This window comes from Ascaphus truei, chromosome 1, assembly GCF_040206685.1.
Source record: "Ascaphus truei isolate aAscTru1 chromosome 1, aAscTru1.hap1, whole genome shotgun sequence".
In the NCBI taxonomy this organism is placed as follows: domain Eukaryota; kingdom Metazoa; phylum Chordata; class Amphibia; order Anura; family Ascaphidae; genus Ascaphus; species Ascaphus truei.
In genome coordinates, this window is record NC_134483.1 from 31084125 (window position 1) to 31102543 (window position 18419).

The 18419-nt window shown below is 46.3% G+C and overlaps 1 protein-coding gene across 3 annotated transcripts in view; it reads right to left on the reverse strand.

Annotated features, from left to right (window-relative positions):
• The window catches only part of LOXHD1 (lipoxygenase homology PLAT domains 1), a 303909-nt gene that overhangs the window by 90884 nt on the left and 194606 nt on the right, over window positions 1-18419 (reverse strand). For all 3 annotated transcript variants that reach the window (XM_075585679.1, XM_075585670.1, XM_075585689.1), the window contains 4 exons: window positions 14985-15113; window positions 11137-11301; window positions 8760-8941; window positions 347-463 (listed from right to left, as the gene is read on the reverse strand). In XM_075585679.1, coding sequence (XP_075441794.1) covers window positions 347-463; window positions 8760-8941; window positions 11137-11301; window positions 14985-15113 — 593 coding nt within the window. The remainder of the gene's footprint in view (window positions 1-346; window positions 464-8759; window positions 8942-11136; window positions 11302-14984; window positions 15114-18419) is intronic.

Consider the following 18419-nt stretch of genomic DNA (forward strand, 5'->3'; position numbering starts at 1 on the left):
TTTAAGCAACCCTATGGTTAGCTTTAGTTGGCCACAAGAAGAGGGACATTTTCCTTCTGAAATTAAACTGCTCTTTCAATGTACAGGTATTCCTCGATACCCAACGTTTCATTTTACAAACGCAACCCTGAGGGCCGTTTTTTGACACCGGAATGCATTATCCAACTCCTGAATGCGTTATCCGACGCTCACCGCCACGGATTAACATGGGATTCACTTTACAACGGTTTCACTATCCAACGCTACTTCCAGAACGGATTCCGTTGCATAACCGAGGACTGCCTGTACTGTATTGTTGCTCATTTCAATATGAAGTCTTCACAGGTTTTTCCTCATAACCACCCACCTTTCCATTTGGTAAAAGTCTTCGGATCTCAACTCTGTCCAAATGCCACCCTGAGTTCATACCCTTATCATTGTGCCCAATGCGAATCTTCTCAATCACGTCTCCAATGTCTTCCAGCTGCAGAAAGAAGGAAACCACACAAACATGGAATGGGTATCAACCAACATATACGTCAAGCTGAGGGGGGTAATTGTGTGCCTGGTGGCTAACTCTGCAAACCGCCTTGGCTTGGTGAATGAAGCCTCACTAGTCTTGGAGGGGTCCCAAACAAAAGAGATTTTGATAGAAAGTTTTGATCGCAGGAAACAAGCTGCCTGTCAGCAATGTGCCAGCAAACTAATAGAACTTGAAGGTCCTTTACATTTCAAGCTCGATAATTCCTGACAGGGGCTGTCAGTGCTCACTGCCTACATGTCACTGAATTATTCAAGCAGTAATATATTATCGAGAACAAGAACATAAAGTTTGAGGCGTTTTTAACATGTTTGTAAAAAAATAATTTTTTTTTTAACTTTATTTCCCGGCTTCATAATGGAATAGGAAAATGAATGTGGCGAGGTGAGGTACTCCTGGGCGCCTGCAATGTATTCTCAGCTAATCAGGCAGCTACCCCAGATAGTTATATATTATCTGGACAAATAGTTGTGTACTTTTTCTATTACATACGTTAAACAAAAAAAACGAAAAATCATATATTTGAATGAATATAAATAAATATCTATCTACTGTATCTATATATCTATCTATATCTATCTATAGATGTAGAGTTATCTGTACCGTGTTAGCCGAGCTTAATAATCAAAAACCAATAGTCGACACCGTTCTGAAATGCTTTTATTTGTGCGAGCTTTCGCGATACGCTGATCTCTTCTTCGGGCGATGTTACAATGGATAAAGCAAGAAATTTAAGTTCAAACAAAACAGCTAGGAACGTTATCTCTATGGGTGAAGCCTCAGGCTAAGGCCCCGCTCCCTCAGTCAGCGCTCCCGCACTGCATGCAGGCAGCACGCTGAGAGGCAATTGACCGCTACCTACGGTCTGTAGGGAGCGGTAGCCAGAGCGGGGGGTGGGGGGGGCGTGGTTTGAGCAGAGGGCTCTCCGTGCTTCCCCCCTTCCCTCCCTCCCCCGTCGGTCCATCCGTCCCCCCATGGGTACTGAGCACTGGGGTGTGTGGGACAGCAGCCCAGCACTGGGTGAGCCGGTTTTCGCGGAGGGAAGGGGAGGCGCAGGGAAGGGTTAATGGAGCACCCCTCTGCAGGTGTCTGGCTGGGGAAGGGTTAATGGACTGGAGCAACGTTTACAGGTCTGTGGCAGGGGAAGAGTTAGTGGAGCAACCAACCCCCCCCCATCATATCCCATCCATCTGCTGCTGGCCGCAACCTCCCCAGCATTCGCAGCCTGAAACGGGCACCGCAGCTCTAGACAGCTTCCCTCCTCCCCTTTCCTCCTCATTGGCTCCCTGCCGCACCACGTGATGCGTCGCCGCTTGGGATCACGATCCTCGTGTATCCCCTGCTGGCTGACGCGTTGCAGTGCGCAGCGAGCCTTGCAGGGAGGGGGGACTGGGGCCGGCTCGGGAGGAACTCATGTCCGGTGAGTGACGCGCACGCAGCCGCGTGCGCCGTCGGAAGCAGCAGGACCCCGGCCTAACCCTCCCACAGACATAACATTCCTAGCTGTTTTGTTATATATATATATATATACACACACACACAGTACTTCAGTATTAGGTGATACCTTTATTATTTGGACTAACAATTGATATCATATGATATATATATATATGTAGCCCTCTTTCCTGCTGATATAGAAAGACTACTAATGCTGTATATACCTGCTGGCTCAGCGAGATCTGGGCCTCCGCTAACTGGGAGCCTGGGGTAACAATATGTACTTGGCAGCGCCTCCACTTACCCAGGTTCCCCAATAAGTAAGATTCCCCTAGGCAAGAATAATGATAATAAGCAACAACGTTGTAACCTTTTACTAGTAAGTGAATGCAAAACCTAAACATACACCTATCACATGTAACCCTGGTCTCCAGCAGCTCCTTGAGACCCCCCCCTCCCTGGCGCAGCTCGATCGCGGGTACTGAAAAACCCGACGGCTGCTTCCAAGGGTGGGGGCTGGAGCAGGGAGCAGCGCGGCTTCTCCTGCCTGCGGCCGGTTGCCGGGGACGCGATCGGGCCGTTGCTAAGGCCGCGATCGCATCTCTAAGGTCCCGGCGGCCGCAGAGCAGGGCGCCTCCATTGAGGACCGTCTCGCGCATGCGCAGTGGACGCGTAGGCGCAGGGAAAGCCCCAGAGCTAGGGATAGCTCGCTCGAGCATAGGGACAGCTCAGGGAGAAGAGAGAAAGCCCGGGAGAGCTTGCGCACGCGCAGTGGAGGGGAAGGAAAGCCCGCGAACCCCTAGCCTACCAGGGAAGGCTCTGAGCTGGGACTACATATCCCATGAGCCTCTGTATGCCCCATGTGACACAAGGGAGCCAATAGGGCTTAGGAAGGCCAGGCAGGCAAAGAGATACATTGTTTGGGCTGCAGCACGTTTGTCAGTTGGAGCAGCGGAGCTGAAGGGGAAGGAAGGATGCAGGGAGTGAGTGCAGCTCCTGCATCCAGATAGGTACCCGCACTCCAGGTAGGCCCCAACTCCCCACCAGGGTAGTGGGTAATTGATAAGGGACGGCCCTAGATAGGGAAGGTCACCCTTAGGTGTATGAGTGTTGCATTTGGACGCTGCATGTACTGAGTGCAGTGTGTGTGCAGCGTGTGTTACTGTCTGCAGGCTGACTCTGTGACAGCTGTGTGTCTGCTGCAGGCTGGTAGTACTAGCGAGTTAGGAGCTAGTGGTTAGTGAGGTTTCTGGACTTGGGGTAGTAGGGGAGGGGGGTAGGTTATTAACCCCGCAGGCCCTAGGAGTTTCCCCCAAGTCACCTCAGGTTGCGGTTGAACAGGGACAGGCCCTAGGTTAGGGTTCCTGTCACTTTAGGGTTAGTTAGGGATAGATAGGGATAGCGGCGGTTGCTGTTCCCGTGATGCGGTTGGTGTGGCCGTGATTCGGTTGTGTTCCCGTGAAGCGGTGGGACCCTCGTTGGGGTTCCTGGAGAATATCACCTGGATAGGATCAGACGGATGCATCGCACGTCTGACCCTTTTAGAAGAGTGTTGCAGGCCCGAGCATCGGAGTGCTCGGAAGGTATTTCTACACATGTGCACCAACAGGCCTAATAGATAATTTAGTGACTGCGCAGTCACCCACGATATCCGTAGGAGTACGGGACTTTGGGTGGGGGATTACCGGACACTGGGTGGGAACACCAGACATGGGGCAGAAGGTGATACGGTTAAAGCATAAGGTTATGATGTTGTGTAATGTCTTATATGTGTGTTAGTAAAGTGTTTGTTCATTCAGTAAACCTGTTATCCTTATCCATAATACTGGTGTATGTGGTTTCTGAGTGGGTTCCTATGTTAGGGTCATTCTACATTTCCCTAGAATCCTACATAGGTGGAGGCGCTGAAGAAAGAAACGTTCCAGAGGATTCACCCCAGGCTCTCATTAGCGGAGGCTCAGACTTCCTGTGAGCCTGCAGGTATACGCACCACACCGGTAACACCGCATGTTCTACTCACCCACACTATATATGCGATTGGGTGGGGTGGAATACCCGTTACACACACATATAACACATATAATAACAGTGCATGAATAGCTGGTACTTAGCAATCAGACACCTGTGGCCTTGCTTGTCTCCAGCAGCTTTCTCCCAAACCACTGGCAGCACAGCAGCGCAGAAAGAATACTGTGTCCCTGTCTGCTAGTACAGTAAAGGGTATGCTGTCCCTATCTATGGCTGTTCCCTGCAGTACCACAAGCTGGTGGTGACTCAGGGTCTGCACTGGGGCCTAAGGGAAATCTCTGGCCTATGCAGGTGGGTCACTGACCCCTGCAACACACACCTCCTCTCCCTTTGCTTCCTCGGGGCGCACTGCTAGCGTGGTCTCTCCCCCACGCTTCCCTTTCCTGCTTGCCAGCAATTCCTCCTCTCCTATTCGCTCCCTGGCATCACATGTCCCTGCTGAGGCTCATATGTCCCTGCTGAGGCTCATGGGAATTGTAGTCCCAGATTAGACCCTCAGCTCTATTGGCCAGCCTTCGCACGCTATCCTCTGCGCATGCACAACTTCCTCAGTGCCTCCCATCGCGCATGGTACTGCGCATGTGCTAGCCACAACATGGCGGCGCCCTATGCTATCGGGCCGCCGCGGATCCTCAGGAACGCTCCCTGCTCAGCCCACACCTTCCTAAAGTGCCGGCGGGTCTGCCGCTCGTCCCTGACAGCGCCCGCGATCACCCCCGCGCAGCGAAGGTACAGAGAGGGCCAGTGGAACACCAATACATATACATATATATATACACACACATACACACACACACACACACACACACCTGTAGGCACCTGTTTACCTCCTTGCTCAAAATTAACTTCTCGCTGTCCCATTTACAGTATTTATTTGGCTTTTCTTGCTTTAAGTATCTGTAAAACTCTCTTAGGGGCAAATCTACAGAGCCCCATTAAATCAGGGCAAGTAACGTGATGTTACCCAAATAGGTAACAGACGTTAGCTTCCCTGCCCTGAGTTTAATGGGTATCCAAAAAACTAATTATATGCCAAAACAACGACTGTACATTATCTCATTAGAATAGGCTTAACACTGTTAAAATACGTCCTTTCTTGCATTAGCTTAACATGACTCGTGTACGCCTATAGTTGGCGTTTGCTCCCACCAGACCCTTAAATATGCGTTTTGCTATAGAGAAATCACTTTACTAGAGTCCCAAGCACTATATGTATCCCTCCAACCTCCTTCCTTCCTTATAAAAACGCCTGTGCTGAAAAAGGAGCATGCCTTAGATACCTGAGAGAAAAACGAATGAAATATGCAAAGTATATTTAAATGACTCACACCCCACGCCTCCTAAAAGATTTCCATATGACCTAAACTGACCAGCCTAAGGCCCCTTGTGATGAAGTGGGTAGTAGTGTCTGTCCCAAGGATCAGAAGCTACAACCTCTGATATTCAGGGCAGCAGCTCTAGCATTGAACTATCTCAGCGTTGGATAGCACCCCATAGCATACTTTAGAGCTCTACTGCTTACACCTGGAAGTGGTCTACTTGTCAAGGAAGCCAGCAGAGAGTCCATGAGTATGATTAGCTAACGGTGTGAGCAGTAGAGCTCTGAAGTATGCTGTGGAGCTCCTGCATCCAGCATCTGAGATAGTTCAATGCTTGAGCAGCTGCCCTGAATATATGAAAGGTGAATAAACAATCAGCACTACAGTGCTCACTAATGAATAAAAATGTATGTCTGATCAACAATAACTGTGTGCCTATAATCTTTATGAATATAAGAATCACTTGGAATAACGAATAAGTGCATATGAAATAATGTGTGTTACCCTTCCCCAGTAACCACGACTTTCGGGTATTTATTTGTAGTGTTGGTAGATCCATAACACCTTCTTTTATTGTACTTTGTTCACGTTATCATCTCTATGAACATTTGAGCTATTTGAGCAATTAGGTTTTTTTTTCCTATTATTTCTAGTAGGACTTTGCATACAGGACTCCCATTTGGCAATATCATCACTCGTCTCATTGTATAACACTGTTGAGTGTTTTTTTTTATCCTTTCTCCCCTTTCAACCCATTTTATTAAATCATTATGTTGTGGAGCATGCGCTTCTTTTTGTTTTACATACGCTGATTAAATAATATTGCTGAAATGAATATACTGTTGAAATGGATGATATATTACGGAAATGGACTGGGATGGTCTCTGGAGAAGAATGGATGGCGATATTGTTTCTATTTTGTATGTTCTGTTATGTCTTTAATGTCCATTTTGTGTATAAGAATGTGTGTGTATGTGGTGTGAATGAGATTCGCTCATAGTAGATTTACGACTGTGCCTGTAGTTTACGCCAACATTCCTGGTATCAAGAAGTAACTGATTCTTATAGAGAGCTGTTTTAATCAGGTTTTAATGATCTGTAAAATGAATTGGCTTAGAATAAGGGAGTATCTTAATATATAAAATCGAATGGTTAGTGAGGTTAGTGCTATCTGCGGTGAATCTGATTGGTCCTCAGCCTCTGGCCAATCAGATTGCTGTGTGTGACGTCACCCAACTGCCACTCTCTTCCCCCTCGGCTCGCGCCACACACACACACACACACACACCTCTCTCCGGCGCTCATCTCTCCCTCCCTCCCCTCATCTCTCCCCTCGTGGCGCTCATTTCTCCCCTCCCGGATCTCTCCCCCCCCTTCCTCCCTGGCGGCGCCAGTAGAGGTCCGCCGCTCATCTCTCCCCTCCCGGCGCTCATCTCTCCCCTCCCGGATCTCTCCCCCCCCCTTCCTCCCTCGCGGCGCCAGTAGAGGTCCGGCGCTCATCTCTCCCTCCCTCCCGGCGCTCATCTCTCCCCTCCCGGCGCTCACGTCTCCCTCCCTCCGCTCACGTCTCCCTCTGCTCACCTCTCCCGGCGCTCCGCTCATCTCCATCCCCGGCGGGGGAACAGGCAGCGGACCCCCTTCCTCCCTCGCGGCGCCTAAGATGGCGGCGCGCCCGGAAGGACCCCCTTCTTCCCTTGCGGCGCCGAGTGAGAAGATGGCGGCGGCCGGAAGTAGAGGTAGGTGTCGCATGTGTGTCGCTCTAGGTGACGTGTGTGTGTGTGTGTGTGTGTGTGTGTTGTGACACTGTGTGTGTGTGTGTGACACTGTGTGTGTGTGTGTGACACTGTGTGTGTGTGTGACACTGTGTGTGTGTATGTGTGTGACACTGTGTGTGTGTGACACTGTGTGTGTGTGACACTGTGTGTGTGTGTGTGACACTGTGTGTGTGTGTCGCCCCCCCTGCCTTTCACGCCCCCCCTGCCTTTCACGCCCCCCCCTGCCTTTCATGCCCCCCCTGCCTTTCACGCCCCCCCCCTGCCTTTCACGCCCCCCCCTGCCTTTCACGCCCCCCCTGCCTTTCACGCCCCCCCTGCCTTTCACGCCCCCCCCTGCCTTTCACGCCTGCCCCTGCCTTTCACGCCCCCCCTCTGCCTTTCACGCCACCCCCCTGCCTTTCAGGCCCCCCCCGCCTTTCACGACCCCCCCGCCTTTGACGCCCCCCCCCTGCCTTTCACGCCCCCCCTGCCTTTCACGCCTGCCCCTGCCTTTCACGCCCCCTTCTGCCTTTCACACCCCCCCCGCCTTTCACGCCACCCCCCCTGCCTTTCAGGCCCCCCCCGCCTTTCACGACCCCCCCCGCCTTTGACGCCCCCCCTGCCTTTCATGCCCCCCCCTGCCTTTCACGCCCCCCCCTGCCTTTCACGCCCCCCCCTGCCTTTCACGCCCCCCTGCCTTTCACGCTCTCCCCCCCCTCATGGCCTCCGGGCAACGCCGGGTATATCAGCTAGTTTATTATATTCTGCCTAGTAACCTATTTAAAACAAAAAAATCTAAAATTTTATAAAAAGCCTGCTTGGGCCCTCCCTTGGCAGTCTCATTGACTTTTGTGTGTGATCATACTCTATGCTGTACAGGCAATACACTTCTCATTATCTAAGAACCCATGTTTGTTAGTTTGCAAACCACGACAACACTACATACACACACACACACAATGTTGAGTGATGCTACATACAAACCACTATCACATGTTCCCCAAATAAATCAGAGGTGATGAAGTGCAGATAAATTGTGATGGTTAGTTTACCAGATTAAATAATACAAAATAACACCCCTGAATAAAAATTAGCAAAGGACTACTTCATATTCCTGGTCATACTGTATGATAATAATGTAATCTGACACAGCACTGTAACATATGCAATTAGATACAGTACAGGGATAGAGCTTGGTCAATATACTGTTCCAAATGTTCTAGATTTTGTGAATGACCCTATGGACCGATCTATTCTATAGTACATACCGGCCAGAGACAGAGAAATCTCAGTCTATGCCAGACTCTGTCAGTCCAGTCAATGAGAAATCATATGTAGTGGTCCCACACTAGTGTAGGCGTACCACTCCCTTCTCAGAAATGACATTCTGCCTGTATGGCTGTATCCGAGCATATTTAAGATATTGACAAAGCAATTGATACTCACCATTTAAAACCTACAGCACCCAGAGAAACTACTGCAGGGTTCAGAGTTTCCTAGCTGTGTAAGCTTCCCCCAAAATATATAAATTACAGAAGAGACGAAAAGCTATTCAGTAGACAAACCTTGGAGATTGTGGTTTTGTAGCGTGATTTATTACAATGTAGATTATTACAATAATTACACTATTATTACAATAGAGAAGTAAAGCGCTATACAAGAACAATTATTATTATTATAATGTTTATAGAGTTTACCTACCTCCACAATGAACTGATCAACTGAGTTTCTCTCAAAGTACATTCTTCTCTCCCTCTTATTAACACATAGGGATTTCTGTTGAGAACAAACTCCGTCTCTCCCATAGAGAACAATGAAGACATCTGCATCCGTCCCAGCTCCAAATATGTCACTGGTGTAAACTGTGATCTCATAAGGCACAACTAGTCACAGAACAAAAAGGTCATGTCAGCACATATATACCACTATATAGATAGATAGATAGATAGATAGACAGATAGATAGATAGATAGATAGATAGATAGATAGATAGATAGATAGATAGATAGATGTATCTGTACCGTGTTAGCCGAGCTTAATAATCAAAAACGAATAGACGATACCGTTCTGTGGCTAACGAAATGCTTTTATTTGTGGGAGCTTTCGAGATACACTGATCTCTTCTTCCGTTATCCTTTAGCTTCAATTGGGTGCGGTACAATGTGGTATCTTCCATATTTAGATGTAGATGTATCTGTACCGTGTTAGCCGAGCTTAATCATCAAAAATGAATAGACGATACCAATCTGTGGCTAATGAAATGCTTTTATTTGTGCGAGCACGGAAGAAGAGATCAGCGTATCTCGAAAGCTCGCACAAATAAAAGCATTTCGTTAGCCACAAAACGGTATCGTCTATTCGATTATATATATATATATACAGAGGCGGCCGCTTTTAGCCTCCTGCGGCCGTTTCCCCGCAATTTCGGGGCAGATGCGGCATGTTTTCGGCCGTTTTGGGCGCCGCGGGCGCTTTCAATGTTAAGCGCCATTAGCGCTGTCTGGAGAATGCGGCTGGCGCGCGGCAAAGTCCGTGACAAACGGAAAACATCCCCGATTTTTTTCGGGGATTTAGGAGGTTAAAAGGGGCCGCAACAGTATATATACACATACACACACATTTACGTATATAGAGCACAAACCTTCTCCACTGCCAAATGAGCATTTGTAGCAGCAGGGACAGAGAAGGAGGACAGCTGGGACTGCTACAGTATGCTGAGCCTACTGGAGAATAGGGCCCATCTGACACTGTATAGTATGCAGAACTGGGTACTTGGTATTTCACTGCTTATATAATTTACTGAAGCATATTTGGTCTCCTGGGGCCCGGCTTGTGCTTTCACTTCTAGGATGCTCAATAATTGTGGACTGCCTGTTATCCCACTGCCCCCCATTCACTCTTCTGCTCAACAATTGCTCCGGCAACATCTCCTTGCCGGAATCTTGAGCCCTGGTAATCCTCTTGGCGGGCCTAGGCAGCCATATGCAACAAGCCCCCTTAATGCAGAAGGGATTACTACTCTACATGGGATATATGTTACACGTATGTAGGAGGCTTCATTGTTCCCCCGATAACACAACATAGCCCGTTATAATGCACACAATCACAGAGTTTCCATAGGATTCAATGGAAGTGATAAGGCAGAATGTCGCCCCAAAAGGGCACAATGAAACCAGCTACATCCGTATTTATTTAGGAAAATCTCTGAATAAAATAAGACCTCCATTATGATCACGGATAGAACTACTTATCAGAAAAGAATGACTTGTTATCAGCCATCCAAATTGCCTTTAGGGGCGGCACTGAGCCTGATTTGTAACAAATTGTGAACCTGTTGAACACCGTGGACCTGCAGTTGGGATCGCATTTTAGAAAGATTTCTACCTTTAAAAACAAATGGCCGGGGGGCATTTAAAATAAATAAATACTTTGTTCTTTAAAAAGATGGCAACCCTTACATTTGTATTTAAAACGTAGTGGTCATTGCAGTAATTGCTCTGCAATAGATTGCATGCCCCTCTGGCAGTGAAGGGGTTACTTTATAAAGCAAACATTACAAATAGTACAGAATATGTGCCATACTGTAGTTAAGCACTAGGGTTGCCTGGTGGCTTCTCCAATAATACTGGACACAATGGTGAAAGGTGCGAGAGACACGCCTCTCTTTACACTGCATGCTGTTTCTCTCCTTGGCTCCTCCCTCGGGCTCCTGAACTCCTCCTGATTGGCTGCATTACCCAGTAGCAGCCAACCAGGATGGAGACAGCTGCCCAGCCCTCTAGCAAAAACCCTGCTCAGGGAACTCCTGTGGCCCCCCGAGCTGGTCAGGTCACAATGTCAGTATTACCTCTAATTTATTACTGGGCAGTGTCCAAATACAGGACAGTTCGGTTTAATACTGGACACCTGGCAACCCTATATAAGCACCGATTTATACATCCAATAATGCGACACTGAAGAGATATTAACCTCTATTTTGCCATCAGAGTGGCCAGCAATGCATTATTGTATATAGTGGTGATAAGGGGCTGTGCCTCTTGTTTACATATACTAGGTGAGATAAGTACAGTATACGTACATGGAACATATTGCTCAGTTTGTAACTCAGAAGGGAAAAGGTATCTCTCAGTGGCTCCATCATCTTCACTTTTATCCAACCAGCGACCACATGGGAATTTTACACGTTGTCCGAGTGATGGAGCATCAATTTCAACCCAGTCCAGAAACCAACCAGCAGAGCTACCTAAAGCAAGACGACAGACATCATTCACTGCACATTTTCTGCTGGAGTAGCATTCTCCCTGTGTACAGTTGACCTAGAGCTAACCTGACATTACCATTGACAACTATTTATGTTGTGGAAACAGCAGAGGAGCAGACAGTGTGTCTACAGTAATTCAATGGGGTGTTTTGATGAAGAGCAGCTGTTCAAGAGTCTAGCATTGCTAACACTTTTTACCTTACCCTATAAACCACGAATATATCACTCAATGAACTTTAGAGTTGGCACGCTTGGCAAATGTAGAAAAAAAATGCGAAGTAAAGCCAAGAAGAAATATGTCTTTATTTCTTTTTTGTTATAAATGAATTCAAGTAGAAGGGAAAAAAATACAGAAGCTTACCCATAAATGGACAAGTGTATTCCCTCAAAACAAGTACTGTAAGGGCAGCAAAGATATATAAATGATGAAAATAGGAGCAATATTGAAAATAAATAAATGGCAAACCCTTAATGGCTTCAGCTGTCAGACTGGGCCATATTCTAACCTGAGCCACACCGTATCCTACAATGAGCAGCCACCTTACTGTACCTTCTTGTTTCTAGATTGTCCCTCATTCCCCCTAGAGTGTAATCTCTCACGAGCAGGGACCTCACCATCTCTTTGTATCTGTTTGTGTATGTTTGTCCTCACCTGTATGTAACTGTTTATGTAATATAAATTACTCTGTACACCCTTGTACCGCCCTGTGGAATATGTTGACGCTTCATAAACACAATAATAATAAATAATAATAAGGACCCCCAGACTCACCAAGCTGCCCACTATACTATATAACGTAGCCCCAAATTGTTCCTGTGGCTTTCCCCCATATTTAGGATACCCTTGCGTCTATCCAAAGACTTGTGTTTCTTTCTTGTATTAACATCCACCACCTGGCCATGCCATAAAAAAAACCTTCATCCTTTAGGGAAGCTAGTTTTAATGTTTTCTCTGAGCCTCCAGCTTCAACGTCTGACATCTTTGGAATCCTCCTCTCCCTGCAAAACACTACCCTCACCATCTATCCATTTAAGGAATAAAACTAGACAGCCAAATAACTGTGAATGAATACAGATAGGGAAGGCTGACATTTAAACCCCCTGAAACTGTAAAGACATCATGGGTATGCACACAGGGCAGTCAATCTCTCTATAACAAAACAATATGGCCCCAGATGCACTAATCTCCGTTAAATCAGGGCAAATAATGCCAGGTTGCCTAAATTAGTAACTAACGTTATTTTCCGAGTTTAACTCAAATCAATTAAGCTAATTATATGCAAAATATATTATATGCAAAAACAACAGCCAATGAGTTTCCCTCATTAGTATAGCGGTAGGTTAATATAGCAATTCGTATATCTTCATTAAATACCTGGTGTATGACTGTATATAAGTAAGCACACGGCAGCCTTGCTGTCTGCAGCCATGTTTTGAGGTAGCCAAGTTTAAAGTAGAATGTTAGTGCTGAAGTTTAAAAGTAGTGAACAAGTGGACAACACCTACTGTTCCTGATTCCTGCATTTGTTCTACGCTGGAAAGGAGGATATTATTTAACCCTCTCAAATTCCTACATGCAGAGGTCAGCCAAGACTTTGTCTGTCCCGAAGGTCGCCCTGGTATATTCGATCAACTACCGATGCCGCTTATCCTGAACTCTGGTCCCATTATTAAAGACTGGGCTCCTAGTGGGGGTTCTTCTGCCGTTTCTGCTCCAGAAACCCCTGGTTCTTCACAGCCCTGGATTCCCAAGCCATTTCGCGTGGCGAGCCATGTACCAATGTTGTCTCTACCACCACTCTCATATCCTAGAACAGTATTCACCAAGGAACTGCTCGTTTACGGATCCCCTTTCCGCCTAAAAACTTTAGGAACAACTCAATGTCCCCGAGACCCATGGATGGCCCTGTCTGGCCGCAGTTCTCACTGGGGGGTGGGGGTACGCAAAGGAGTGCCCACGAGTCTCTGGACCATGACTCTACTCCCAATCCTAGACAGTTCAGGAACAATTCCAGGTCCCCCAACTCTGAGTGGTCTTATTCGCCCGGCGGTCTCACGTGAAGGGAGGGGTACTGAAACGGATAGTTTGCTGTTTGCCTTACCTTAAAGACCTGTGCAGCCCTGGAACACTGCTCCTGATGTTTGCTGCAGCTCCACCCTGGGTTCACTCATTGAGGCAATGCTGTCACATGCCCCTTCTGCTATTGGTTCACTGACCTTTAAAGACACCTTTCCCACAATGCTTCCCTGCCGAGAATAACCCTTCCTGGTTGTCACTAGTGTTCTGCCACAAGCCCTAAGGCTTGGCTCTGTTGTGTACTAATCTCTCAAGTTCTATTCCCTAGTTCACGCAGCGGCCTGTTCCTGTCTCCTGTGCTGAAGCGGAGTACTCTTCATGTTAACTTCAGCTCCCTGTTTCCTGAGGTCGGCTGCTAGTCTCACGCAGTGGCCTGTTCCTGTCTCCTGTGCTGAAGCGGATGTCTCTCCTGTGTTGACTTCAGCTCTCGGTTTCCTGAGGCCTACTGTCCTTCCCTTGAAAAGGCCGGTCTACGAGTCCTGAGGTCTGTAGCTCTCTCTCTCCTTGCACAGGCCCGCTCTGGACTCTTGCGCTGAAGCACTGGTTTACCAGTGCTGCCTGGCGGTGTGCCCACTCCGGTCTGCCTATCCCTTCCTGAGACCAGTACCATGGGCCATGGTCCCCGCACGCGCAGAACCCACACCCGCGCTCCTAAGCTGAAGTGGGGAACTTCTGATTACCTGTTGCCGAACTCCTGCTTGAATAACGTTTATCCTGACCTCTCCAGTCCTGACCATGGCTTGTCCACTGATGATGCTACCTTCTCCAGTCCCGACCCTGCTACATACGACTACGAACTGCGCAATCCGGATCAGCCTGCGCGGTCTAAGGTCGGTGCTTTTACAACCCCACCTCAGCCACGCGGTCCGACCCAGGTTTGTGGCGAGCACAACCGTGACAATTGATGACCCCTCTCTCCCCTGGGCTGCTCGCTTTCTCTCTCTCTAACCTCCTCTTTTGGCCTTCAACAATGGACTTCAGCCAGCACCCACAAGCACCCTCTCTATCCACCTTTAAGACCCACCTTAAGACAAACTTGCTTAAAGAAGCATATGAATAGCACTGTGGATAATACTAGACACATGATACATAAAGCTTGGCCCCCTGCAGACGAACTTACCAGAACTCCCTCCTACTGTCTCTGTACGTTCTTCCTACCTATCAATTAGACTGTAAGCTCCTCAGACCAGGGACTCCTCTTCCGAAATGTTACTTTTATGTCTGAAGCACTTATTCCCATGATCTGTTATTTATATTATCTGTTATTTATATGATTGTCACGTGTATTACTGCTGTCAAGCGCTATGTACACTAATGGTGCTATATCAATAAATACATACATACATGACTATGTATATAATACATCTTCCTTTTCCCCTTGTGCAATGTCTGCCATCCTCCCGGTCAGGAAAGGGTTAAATACAACCACCAGATAATGGGGTGAAAAGACTCTATAGATTGCAAATAACTTGTGTCTCAGTTGTATTTAATTTGTATACTAACAATTGACCAATTTTGAATATGTGCTTCATCGTCTAACTCTAATACTCTCAGATATAAGGGAGCGTTTCACTCTGGATTGTCTTACCTTTGTTATCATGTCCAACTTTAATTTTCTTCAGGGCCCCAATATCCACAGCCTCCACGGTGAATACGTCAATCTGCCCACGTTCAAACTTATTCTTGTTGGTCTTCGAGGCCTTCAAGTTCATTAAACCTGTTTTTGTTTTGTTGTATTTATTAAACACACATTTCAGATAAATACACATGTACAGTAAGTGATCTGTGATCCAGCCCTTATTTCTAGTGCAGAAGCTCAATAGACGCGCTATATCTAGTTCCATCACTTCCAAAGGGGCTCGCTGCAAATATTGCCATGTGTTGTACCCACGAGAACCCACCAACATAGTGAGGTCCAGCCCTAAGTAGCTACAGTAAACAGTGTAATTTTGCTGTAACAAAATGCATCTATCAAACGTTATGCTTTATGCCAGTTAAAGCGGGATCGCAGGGTGATACTCCACAGTGGCGCTTAGTGAGTCCCGAGGTTTATCTGTCTAGTGTATCAACACAAAGGTTTCTGGTACATTGTCTGCCTGTGTTTACATCAAATGTTAAAAAAATAGCTTTTTACACATCTGACACACATGGTTTACCAGGGAAGTTTACACCGCTTTAGAACGGTTGGATTTATTCGCCGCGATAAAAAGGTAAAACAGTGACGCACAGGGAAACTGAAGTTGGTAAATCCCATTATACTGTATAAGGTAACTCCTCCCCCCCCTAACTCTTCCTATCTTCCTATTTACACAAATCGTAAGATGACACCCATATATTGGGAACGCAAGTTTTGCAAACTGCCTGGTTTCAGAAGTGGAATATTATAGGATTGCCAATAAAAGGCATTGGTATTTTGTTCCTGATCTCACCACCACATTGCATCCACTGATTATCCCTTCTACTACTCACAGAGATATATTCGTTGGAACTACCTCTAAAATTACTCAACATTTGAGAAATTCCAGTTAGGAAAATGCACACTGAAAGTGTTTATTCGGTGGTTACCAACACAGGATGCCTAGTTGAATTTGCTTTTGTACGCAGGAATCCAGCTATTGGAAGCATTCTGAAAATACTGTATGTTACTTTCCATCGATCGTGTGTCAGAGTGGCCCCAGTTTGAGTGAACATCAATGTCACACTGACATGCTGGGGAATGGAATGAAGCGATGGTCATTCCTTTCTTAACTTGCATCAGCTGCATGGATTTTTAGCTGCGTCACTGAGAAACACCACACATGAAAATAAGAGCTTGTTCAATGGAACATTTCCAGCTCTCAGTATGTTATAGTCGATCTATATTGTGTATTCACACGCAATCAAAAGGAACCCTGAGTTGAAGCATTTCGTTGCTGGACACCATCCTACAGTATGTATTATTGTAGGTATATAACCATAGATTTTAAAGCAGTTATTTAATGCATGGACAAAATGCGGCAGTGTTTAATGATACAGATTATCTCTACTCCAGGGATGCTCCACTTATTTAAGATAATTGGCAATTCAAGAAAAAATGTGAAATACTTGTAATTGGTAATACTGTGAAGTGGCCTAGGATCCATCACAATGAAATAAAATCACATGTTATCAGTTTAAAGCTGCTGAGAAATTGCCTGCGTGTGTGGTGCATCATCCTGCTGAACAGGAGGGCAGAGATTTAGCAGGTGTATAATATAGTTATGCTATAAGAACAGAGTGGGAGAGGTCATTTATGACACAGCCCCTTTGCACTCGGGTGTTGCTGATCTTCCAGCATGAGAAGGGTTAAGGCAGCAATTATTTGTATTCTAAACTCCGGGCGTTTCACATTTTCAACGCTTGGGGTTATCAGCAAGATGTCTGCTGGGGTCACCGAACAGAACACTCCAACATCCCAGTGATGTGGTTTTCTATTGGCTGGCTGTGATGCAGATACAGGAAGTAGAAAGGAGCGCACAATCCAACAGGAGCAAATCCTGTTGGATCGTGCGCTCCTTTCCACTTCCTGTATCTACTACCACTGGAAGCTGCACGTCCTGCCAGCCCCATACCAAGGAATTGTGAGTACTTTATTACTACAGGGTTACTTCCAATGAGACTGATCATGGGGGGGTTATTCCTGCCCATTACCTGTCTTCAGGAGGCTTATTAACCCAATATTGCTAGCTACTATTTTTACTCATCATTATTGCTTCTGGATTATCCTTGGACATTGGCTTTGGCTATTATTGGTTATTATACCTTGCATTTGAGCGCTTCTCCATCTCTATCTATCTGGCTGTGATGCAGACCTGCCGGCCATATTGTTTCCCCCAGACAACAATTCAACTATGGAGACAAAGCTAAATTCATAGCTAAAACGGTTCAACTACTTGGGACCCTCCATCTCAGACAATGTAAAGAAAAAGTGTAACAGATGGCCACAGCACAGATTGCTGCTTTCACGTGATGTAATCTAGAGCTTTCTGCCTATATCTACATTTCTTTTTCTGAAAGATTTCGCTACAAAAAGAAGAGCAACACTCCTGTAACACAACTTTTTCGCTGTCAGAGGGGCTCGCATTGCATTGCATTACGCCGCTCTGGCAGTGAAAGGGTTATCACTTCTTTTTTTTTTTTATGAGAAATGAAAAGAAAAATAATGAATGGGGATTATTTAGAAGGTGGCTTCAATGGTCTTGTGCCCTCAAAAATCTGGAAGAACTGCTGCTCTGACTAAGCTTAATTTGCCAAGGACCATATTTACAGAAATGTCAACTTACTGGTTCTCCATATACTGTATACACGAGATCTCTTCCACTACCACGGAGTCTCACTGCTAGAAGTCTGGGCTTCCCTACTAAAACACCACTGTTTGATCCAAATACCTCAATCTCATGGATTTCGGTACGAAGACATTGACATCTTGACATATCTTCTGAGCACTGCTAATCTGTACAACAATTTATGTTGTGTGTGTTATGTTTATGTGGTTCATTTAAATGGACCACAAGGTTAGATACTGCATGTACAGTGTCAAGTGTCGCAAACGGCAGCAATTGCTCCAAAAACAAGAGAGAACTGCACCATTTCAACTCTGCGTGACCCTGTGGCAGTGTATCGTGGTGCGTTGCATTATGATTTGTTCCATGTGCATTTTGGGGAGCAGTTATAGAAGAATTTAGGGGAGGAGATCACCAGAGCAATGTAATAATGAGATGCTCGTCATCAAAAGTTGTGCCTATAACTTGTACAGTTTTCCTCGCTTTACGCATCAAATAAACCAAGCACATTTACAGTATGTGGTATTAGCCGCTGCACCAAATGTAGGAAGGAAGGTTAATACGATTCACAATTATGTCACTGGGGCAAATTTATGCCAATGCAATTTTTTCCTCCAGGTCTTGTGGAAAACTGCACAATTTTGAGACGTCGCCCAAGGTGTCTAATGGCCCAACACTTACTAAATGTGGCTCTAAATGACGGGACTTTCACATTAATAATC